Source organism: Nicotiana attenuata, unplaced genomic scaffold (genome assembly GCF_001879085.1).
Source record: "Nicotiana attenuata strain UT unplaced genomic scaffold, NIATTr2, whole genome shotgun sequence".
Classification (NCBI taxonomy): domain Eukaryota; kingdom Viridiplantae; phylum Streptophyta; class Magnoliopsida; order Solanales; family Solanaceae; genus Nicotiana; species Nicotiana attenuata.
Window position 1 is genome coordinate 329,792 of NW_017670612.1, and position 9,270 is coordinate 339,061.

A 9,270-nucleotide genomic window follows, 5' to 3' on the forward strand; every position below is an offset into this window, starting at 1 on the left:
GGGGGGGGGGGGGGGGGGGGTTAAGTAAATAAGAAGTTCTATATTAACTAAACGGGGGAAACATGATTTAGAAGTACAAAAGAAAGAAAAGAAAATAAATGAAACAAATAAAAAATGAGAAGTAGGATCTTACCTCAGTTAGACGAAAGGAAGTCTAGAAACTGCAAATCTGCAGCTCCTTCCATCAACTCTTTCTTACAACAGTGAAAGAGAGGCTCTTATGCAACTATTTTCACCGTATGAAAAGCTTCTGATTCATCCTCAACACCTATCACTTATCTACCCTCCTCAGACCCCACTTGTGGAATTGTACTGGGTTGTTGTTGTTGTTTTATGTCCTAGTTAGTAACAAAAGCTAGTGTGGTGGTGTATTGCTTTTTTATTGCTTTTACCTTATCAAGTATAATTGAACTAGAAACTTTGCCTTTGGGATATGTGATTTACTGGATTCATGTGTTCTACTGACAGCCAGCTCGCTTCGGCTGTGGAAGGTGCCCCTCTTTTTGAAATATTTCTTACAGTGGATGATAAAGGCGAATACAGGCAACAGGTATCTTTCTAGCTCACATACTTTCTTTTGACTTGTTGACATCTTCCGTAGATGCTCTGTGGGATGGGACCTTATGGTCAGAGGATGAGAAATGAATAGTCAAATTGTGATGAAATATTCTGAATAGTGAATGCTTGGTGAAACCCAAATAGTGCAAAATGCCCACTAAGGATTCATATAGCTCGCCTGAGCTACTTTAACTGGATATTGAGGTGTAGTTCTTGTTTCATTTTTAGTTAACAGCATGTTGCAATTTATGGATGAAACTTGATGCAAGAATAGTAACAGACATGAATGTCACCATAGAATATCATTGCTCAGACGTGATGATGTTGGTGTGGCCCATGGGAAGACAAGATTGCTCAGGTTGTGAACCATTACCTAAATGTAGGGCTGCCTTTGCAGAGTTCATGGATGGTCTGGCAGCTCTATAAGCTTTTTTCCCATTGAAGATGTGCACTTGATAAAAAGAACTGCAAAAATTGTACACCTCCTTTCCTTATCAAAGAAAAATTGTACATCTCCATTCTGTTTTTCTGAACCAGAATCTGCTCATCTATGCACCTTTTTTAAGCATGCCAAAATATGAAGATATATTTAATTAACGATGGTTTTGATCCTCGCTTTATAATAGAAGTCCTTTTCCTTCCAATAATATTTTCAAATCTTTGTGATCCACGTGATTCCAGGCTGTTTACTTGAAGAGAAAGCCAGTTCAGCAAGATTTACCTATTCCTTCTTCAAAGCTACCTGGTGCTATCAGTAACTTGGACACTCTTAGTCCCACTGAAAACAAAAGTGATATGTTCGATAAGATCTCAGATGCTGAGGAAGATGGTGAAGATAGGGATGACGATTTTGGCTTTCAGAATGCATTGAGAGACATGATTCCGGGGGTACAGGTCAAGGTTTTAAAAGTGACAGCTCCAGGGAAGGTAGATAGAGATCTAATATCAAAGGTCATTGAGCAAATAATGGATGAGGAAGATGAAGATGAAGAAAAGGATTTTGATTTAGACGGTGTGGACGATGAAGATGAAATTAAGGTGGAAAAAGATGGTGAGCAGAATGTGATTGAATTGGATACAGATAATGGGGTTAGTAATGGTGAAGAGCAGAGCCAAATTGCGGTTAGGGTGGTTGTTGGTGGTCTTATGCAAAATACTTCAAGTGGTGTACAGCGTAAAGACCTTCTTCGAGTACCGGCAAGGCTAGAGAAGAAGGGTCACCTGTCATTTACTTTCAGTATAGAGGAAGATGAGAACAAACGCAATTCCTCTGGCAGTGGACAATCTCTCCCAGATAAAAAGGCTAGGCTCCAAGGTCAACGTAGCTTGGATCATGTGATGCTTGATCTTGCAAAGTTCATCGGCAAGGGGAAAATACCTATGAAGGTCAGAACTCTTTTATATTGTCATTCAAATTGCAAAGTTTATAATCTTCTCTTAATAGTTTTCCTGATACATGCAGGTCCTTAAGGATATGGGGGAGTTGATCAGCCTCACTCTTACTCAGGCACGAAATCGTCAACCACTGTCGAAGTCGACCACCTTTAACCGCATTGAGATTTCAGCATCTCCGGACCCACTAAATGGTGATTAATCTTCAATCTGTTTCTCTCCTTTAGTTTCTTCTTGCTGTTTAGATTGCTGATTTTCCGTTTTCTAGTTAATATATGCTTGTTTAACTAGTGCAGCATCATTGTTTTTCTACTCACTCTCATTCTTAAGTTGGTCAATCATTTACAATTTTTATCAGGATTATATATTGGTGCTCATGGTCTATACACTTCGGAAGTCATCCACCTTAGGCGAAGATTTGGTCAGTGGAAAGAAGACGGTAGCCCTAAGGAGTCTTCACGTTTAGAGTTTTACGAGTATGTTGAAGCTGTAAAATTGACTGGAGATTCTTATGTGCCAGCTGGTCAGGTAACTTCACTTGATTCTAAAAGTTGTGCATATAATCTATCCTACAGATTTGTTGGAGGTAAACTCGCGCTTTTTTCTTTTAAAATAAGTTAGGATGGCTGAGATCATTCATTCTGGCTGGAGTGTAGACATCTCTGTATCTGACTGGTAGAGACTAGGGAAGGAATGATAAGCTGGAAAGAAAAAAAAAAGCAGCCCTGATTTCTATGCCTAAATCGAATAGGTATTTTGCTAATCCGTTGAGCAATGAGAGTGAAAATCTACAGTGTCTAGTATCCTGCATTTGTGTATTTTAGTACGTGTACTTGTAGAAACTTTTCTTGCCTTTGCTTTTGGAAATAGAGAGGGGGAGAGTGCGATGGAGTGGTGTGCGACCATTAATGCCTTTCTTTCTAATTTGCAGATAGCATTCCGCGCAAGAATTGGAAAAAAATATCAACTTCCACATAAAGGGATTATTCCAGAAGAATTTGGTGTGGTAAGTGGTTCTAGCGAGTTTAGATTGTGCACTATTTCTTGTCATTATTTGTTTTCCCTATCTTTCTTTTTGGTTGCTTAACTTAGTATCCATAGCTCTGGATTTTATGATATATCGGTCTATTTCTCACATTTTAGGCTGATGTTATCTCTATTGCCAATGCAGATTGCTCGATACAGGGGACAAGGAAGGCTGGCGGAGCCTGGTTTTCGAAAACCCAGATGGGTTGATGGTGAACTGGTTATCCTAGATGGAAAGGTTTACAGCTCTCTATATAATGGCGCCCTTTGACATTTATTTTGTTGTCACTCTATACTCTTTAACATTTTTCTTAACTTATTCCTGTTGAATTATGCAGTACATTAAAGGAGGGCCTGTTGTGGGTTTTGTCTACTGGGACCCTGAATATCATTTCTTAGTGTTCTTCCATCGGCTTAGGCTGCAGGAGTGAACATCTCTGTACATACAGTTTGTGGCTGTTTATTCCTGGTTCAGTTCTTTGTAGGTATGCCCTTTGGCACTTCTACTTCCCAAATTGGCTCTTTTGTTACCGGGAGGAGAAGTGCTGATGAATTACAAGGGTGTTTTTTGAGGGACCTGTATGATTAATCCTACCTCACTTTGATCTCTAATCTCATAAGGTGATTGCTTCTTTCTCTGTTCCTTTGCAGTCAACATGATATCTATTACCACGAAGCGTTGTCAGTTTGAGCTGAAGAGAAGATTCAAAAATTCGTTCGTGGCCAGAATTAAGCATTTAAATTTTATGGAACTAACCAACAATTTTTGAGTTGATGACCCCAATATTTTCCCTGATATACCAAATGTTCAGGCCTACCGGTGATTTCTTGGGCACTTAGCTTGTACATATGCTCTTTATGTTATTATTCTTTTTTGCTGCTCTTTATGTACTATTCCCCCCCCCCCCCGTCGCTCGTCGTCTGTCTGTCTCTCGCTCGCTCTTCATTCTCTGTACTAGTCGTATCTGTAGTACTGATGTGTCTAGTCTAGTAGTCTTCTGTTCTGTATTCTAGTCTATCGTCTAGTCGTACTTGTAATCTTCGTGTGTACGTCTGTCTTGTCTGTCTCGTACTTACGCTGTCGTGTTACGTAGTACGTTTACGTGTTCGTACGTACGTTAAACGTACGTTACGTACGTCTTACTACTGTAACTTTCGTAAACGTTCGTTACGTTACGTACGTTCTTTACGTTTATTATACGGTCGTTAACGTACGTACGTACGTACGTACGTACGTACGTACGTACGTACGTACGTACGTACGTACGTACGTACGTACGTACGTACGTACGTACGTAACGTAACGTAACGTAACGTTAACGTTAACGTTACGTTTACGTACGTACGTACGTACGTTACGTACGTTACGTTTACCGTTTTACCGTACGTAACGTAACGTACGTACGTACGTACGTTACGTTACGTTACGTACGTACGTACGGTACGTACGTTTACGTTACGTACGTACGTACGTACGTACGTTACGTACGTACGTACGTACGTACGTTTACGTTACGTACGTACGTTACGTACGTACGTACGTACGTACGTACGTCGTTACGTTACGTTACGTTACGTTACGTTTCGTTTCGTCGTCGTCGTCGTTACGTACGTACCGTACCCTATTACCCCCCCCCCCCCCCCCCCCCGGGTGGGCGTTGTTGTACTGTTTTGTTGCTAGCACCTCCGGCTACTCAAATTTTATTCTATCTAGTAGAATCTGAAGATAGATGGTATATTGGCAAATGTCTTATTGTTCTGATTTCATGATCCATGGCACTTGAATTATCTGTTGAGCTGCTGCTTCTCAGATTTCATGCATTTTGAGTAGGAATTGTTTTCGCAGTCTAAAGAATGTTCTTGCAACAGCTGGATACTTTTGGTTTTGGAGCGTGTATTTTAAACGACATGGACAAGTATGGTTCCTAAACACGCACAGGCAGATAATGACACCATTTGGTTACGAACATGTTCACTAGATACCACCAGATGCTAGCAATAGTCTGAGATATGAACAATAGAATCAACGAATTTTTGGTAATGTTGTATGGTTAAAGCTACATACGATATATCAAAGCCTTCACTATTTCATTTAGGCAATGTACTGGACACAACATACACGGCAGTTTCATCCATGATTATACTCTAGAAGAGTAAAACTTGGGTGTTGATCTAGTGGATAGAGCACATCCTAACTTATTATTTTCATATGTATATACATGTAGATCATATTGTAGCATTATTGTAATCATAGAGACTGGTGACGCACAGAAACCATCAGCATCTGCTGCATATTTCCTGAAAATACAGAACCCTTTCAATATTACAGGTGGCCAAAGAAAAGATTGCAATATATCATGGTTTCTTCAAGCTGTTGAAAGAGACTTCTCTAGCTATTTTAGCACCCCTTTCCTTGGCCATATAAAGTCCTACATGATGCATCAGCTCCTGCACGCCCAAAACAATAAATTGAGACACTCAGAAATTTGTATTAATCAAGATCATAACAGCAAATTCTTGATCAGGAGGTCACGGATTCGAGCCGTGGAAACAGCCTATTGTAGAAATGCAGGGTAAGGGTGCGTATAATAGACCTTTGTGGTCCGTCCCTTTCCCGGCCCTGGCGCATAGCGGGAGCTTAGTGCATCGGTCTGTTTTTTTTTTTCATAACAGCAAATTCTTGACTTGTTATAAGTCACCTGAGGATGTGGTGAAATATCTTTGGTGTTTCTAGCCATTGAGGCAGGAAAATCAAAAGTGGCACATCCATGAGAGTAAACTACTACTTCCTCCAAAGGGTCGAGGAAGCCGCGGTTCCTAGCTGATAATGTAGAGCAAACGAAATCCAGCACACAAATGTCTGTACATACCCCTACAACCAACAACTTAATTCGAATAAACAAACAGTCAGTCAATATTCTTCAACCATATAAACTTGAATATGCTAATGACTATCCAGTAGGAAGAAATTTTAGAGAAGCAAACAGGGAGCATACAGTTTGAATTTTGTTGTTTTTCACCCAATCGACAAATACATTAGAGCCGTCCTCCTTAAAAGAACCAATATAGCCATCATAGCAATCTTTACGCCTGATTGTTACGTTTTGTTCCTTCTCCAACCATCTTAGTGCTGCAGAGGTAGGTAAATCATCCAACAATCAGTACAAATAAGACAATAACTTTACTTCAAATACTGTAATATCGTCAGATGAATATTGCTGCAACTTCATACGTTGTATCTTTAACTTTTTGTATAGTTTCTAAATCTCAGAATATTATTCGACTTTAACTTATATACACTGATGATGGTGTGATTTTCCTAGTTACTAATTCTTACTTTTTTATGGTGGTTACTTTATAGTTATCTTTTAGATATCTTATACGGTAAATATTACTCCCTGTGTTTCAAAAAGATTGTCTTAGTTTGACTTGACACAAACTTTAATATAGAAGAAAAAACTTTTGAGATATGTGGTCTTAAATAGTAGTAAGTCATAGCATTTGTGTGGCTGTAAAACTTTTGAAACTTGTGATCTGAAACCTGTTATATTACTTGTATGGTTATAAATGCTTCTTATTAAGAAAATATTGAAAGGTGCCAATCTTTTTGAAACAGACTAATAAAGAAATAGTGTCAATCTTTTTGAAACATAGGAGTAGTACTTTACATTGTCGGCTATGTTGCTCGTACTCTCCGAAAATGTCGCTGGGTGCGTGTCGATCCTTCAACTATGGTGTATATTCGGAGGATCCGACACGGGTACGGAAACATTTTGGAGAGTCCGTACAACATAAACGGTCGGTGTATAGAAACTGAACTTGAACTAAGCTATAGTCCTTGGCTAGTAAGCAGATAATACCAGGAACCAAATTGGATTCATCAGTGCCAGTGATACAGTGAGAAGGATAAGGGTGTTCAAGTTTGTGAGGAGGGTGTGAATCAAGAAAGGCAAGAATAGGCCATTTCTTGTCACAGAATAATCTAGCCAGCCTTGTTGATTCATCAATCATTTCACAGATCTGCCTGTTTGGCTCTCGTGGTGCCTATAATAATAATTAACAAGAAAATTCAATTAAATCAATTGGGCAAGTAGCTATAGCTAGAACAAATTAAAGAGACATGGAGCTAAATAAAGAATAAATTTATAAACCAGATTTCCAGCCCCAACAGTGCAAAAGCCATTGATGATGTCCACAAGAACAAGACCAGCCTTAACATCTTCAGTGATGATCACTGATTCCTCCTCTATGGGAATTTCATTCTTCAAAATATCTATTGTTTTTAGTACCATCTTTGTTCTTTCCAAACTTTAATAATTTTCTTATTGTGGGAAAGGGTTATAGAGTGATATTTATTAGAATACTGAATGATTATCTAAGATTAGTCCAATTACGGTGTCCCACCACTAGATGCTGATATTTATCGAAAGTAAGCTGACTTTTCCACTATAAGCCAACTTAATTTTGCAAGGATGCGTGCTGCCTTTTGCATTTATGGGAATATTTTAAAATGACATATTTTGAACTTTAAAACATTTAGTGACACGTTGTCATGTCTAAAATTTAGTACTATAATGATTTGAATTTGAATTAAAAATGAATATACATGATTCATATAACTGATTCAATTAGTTCGGAATTAAGGCTTACTTGATTGTTGGATACGCTTTCAAGTCTCATATAGAAGAAAGGGTCATTTTAACTCTCATTTCAATTCTAAATTAAGAATCCAACTATAATTAAATTCGTCTATAAATATTCAAAAAAGATAATAGTACTTTTATTATTCTCGTGGCTGGGAGACATAATCTTTTAGCTCTATTAATCTGAAAAAAATTTAGGAGGAGAAATTAAAGTAAAAAGAGTCTTCGTTCACGGTAACATCTGAGGAGGATAGTGTGTAGGCAGACCTTACCCCTACCCTGGGACTGTTTCCGATAGACCCTCGGCATTCCTCTCTCCAAGAACTCCCCACCTTGCTCTTGGGGTGACTCGACCTCACAACCTCTTGGTTGGAAGTGGAGGGTGCTAACCACTAGAGCAATCCACTCTTGTCACCACATCTAAATTGTATATAGTATTATAAGAGTCCGAAACCTATATGGCAACTTTTTGGACTCAAAACACGTTTCTACAGTTTAAAAAAATACTTTTCTACCTAAAACGCGGTATTATGCGATGTTTTACTTTAACACAGTATAATACCGCGTACCCACAGATCTCTGCTAAACATATTTACTTATATAGAAGCCACAAACTTGAGGAGCTTAGGGTCGTCTTGCTCCAGACAGTGCAATCTCAACTTAAAATCGGTGAACCTAAGGGCCCCACTAAAGGGCCCCACCCTCTCCCTTTTCCGTTTTTTGTCAAAGCTACAATTGTTCTTATTTAATGTAATTTCATCAACTCCAACCCATAAAAACTTTTATATCTTTAATTTTGATGGCTTTTGGGTCCCAATCATTTTTAAAAATTTCCTATCAGTAAATATTTTCATTTCACCTCAAATCGTGATCCCAATTTTCAGAAGTGCAGTGGATTTAGATAAGAAACTGTATAAAAATGCCTAATGGCAATTGTCAAAGAGATCGAGTCCACCATAAAATGAAAAGGAAGTATATGTGCCATTACTTAAATACACGTGACAATATTTCTGTAAACAGTAAACACACATGAAAGTTAATAAAGCAATTGCGATAAATCATTTGTGGGTATCAATGAGAATGCATAGCTTGGACAAGGACGACCCATGGATAGTAAAATTATCAAGTATTTTGTTATAGAATATAAATTTTAATTTGAGCAAATCAAATATAAGTATTGTAATCTCATTTTTCAACCTGAAATTTTCTAATTGAAAAGTCATTTAATAACAAAATTAGTGTATCTGCCTTAACCTCATGTCATTACGTATTTATTGGCGATACAATTTTTTGGCAAGTACTATCTAAGTCACATTATATCAATGCGTTATTTCAAGTGAAATAATATTTTTCACTTGCAAATCTTGAATTTTTGTTTCTAGTAAAATTAATATATAAACACAACTTCAGCTTTCAAATACCGTTTTTCTACTTGAAATTCAATATATTATTTTCCAGTTCAACAAAAATTCAAGATTTGCNAAATCCAAAGTGATTAAAGTTCGTTAGGAAGTAAATTATTAGTGGGATTAATGTAGTACTACTACATTCAAATAGATATCCTCAATTAATTCCTAAATGTTAAAGAGGTAAATCCAAATCTGTCTTCGAAAATATTTACTGATAGGAAATTTTTAAAAATGATTGGGAC

The 9,270-nt window shown here is 37.7% G+C and overlaps 2 protein-coding genes across 3 annotated transcripts in view; one reads left to right on the plus strand and one right to left on the minus strand.

Annotated features, from left to right (window-relative positions):
* The window catches only part of LOC109241524 (protein EXECUTER 1, chloroplastic), a 7,426-nt gene extending 3,565 nt beyond the window's left edge, over positions 1 to 3,861 (plus strand). The window contains exons 5-12 of the mRNA XM_019408263.1: positions 469 to 550; positions 1,240 to 1,944; positions 2,021 to 2,144; positions 2,309 to 2,478; positions 2,882 to 2,956; positions 3,122 to 3,214; positions 3,315 to 3,461; positions 3,628 to 3,861. Of these exons, the coding sequence (XP_019263808.1) occupies positions 469 to 550; positions 1,240 to 1,944; positions 2,021 to 2,144; positions 2,309 to 2,478; positions 2,882 to 2,956; positions 3,122 to 3,214; positions 3,315 to 3,407 (1,342 nt within the window). The 3' untranslated portion in view covers positions 3,408 to 3,461; positions 3,628 to 3,861. The remainder of the gene's footprint in view (positions 1 to 468; positions 551 to 1,239; positions 1,945 to 2,020; positions 2,145 to 2,308; positions 2,479 to 2,881; positions 2,957 to 3,121; positions 3,215 to 3,314; positions 3,462 to 3,627) is intronic.
* A 743-nt stretch (positions 3,862 to 4,604) lies between these two features.
* On the minus strand, positions 4,605 to 7,328 carry LOC109241525 (nicotinamidase 1-like). 2 transcript variants are annotated; one of them, XM_019408264.1, is made up of 5 exons: positions 7,128 to 7,328; positions 6,837 to 7,020; positions 5,973 to 6,106; positions 5,571 to 5,861; positions 4,605 to 5,424 (listed from the first exon to the last, which is right to left on the minus strand). In XM_019408264.1, the coding sequence occupies exons 1-5, from the start codon at positions 7,266 to 7,268 to the stop codon at positions 5,332 to 5,334; spliced, it is 843 nt and encodes a 280-aa protein (XP_019263809.1). In that variant the 5' UTR covers positions 7,269 to 7,328; the 3' UTR covers positions 4,605 to 5,331. The 2 variants fall into 2 exon arrangements, with proteins under 2 accessions (XP_019263809.1, XP_019263810.1); XM_019408265.1 differs by having other exon boundaries at positions 5,676 to 5,861; positions 7,128 to 7,327.
* Between the last annotated feature and the right edge of the window lie 1,942 nt (positions 7,329 to 9,270).

What these genes read in the sequence shown, in the direction of transcription:
- LOC109241525 (XM_019408264.1), bottom strand. Translation starts at nt 7,268, where the DNA reads ATGGTACTAAAAACAATAGATATTTTGAAGAATGAAATTCCCATAGAG. An exon ending in TGAATCCAATTTGGTTCCTG is followed by an intron (nt 6,107 to 6,836) that starts GTATTATCTGCT and finishes CTACCTCTGCAG; the next exon opens with CACTAAGATGGTTGGAGAAG. An exon ending in AAAACAACAAAATTCAAACT is followed by an intron (nt 5,862 to 5,972) that starts GTATGCTCCCTG and finishes ATTCGAATTAAG; the next exon opens with TTGTTGGTTGTAGGGGTATG.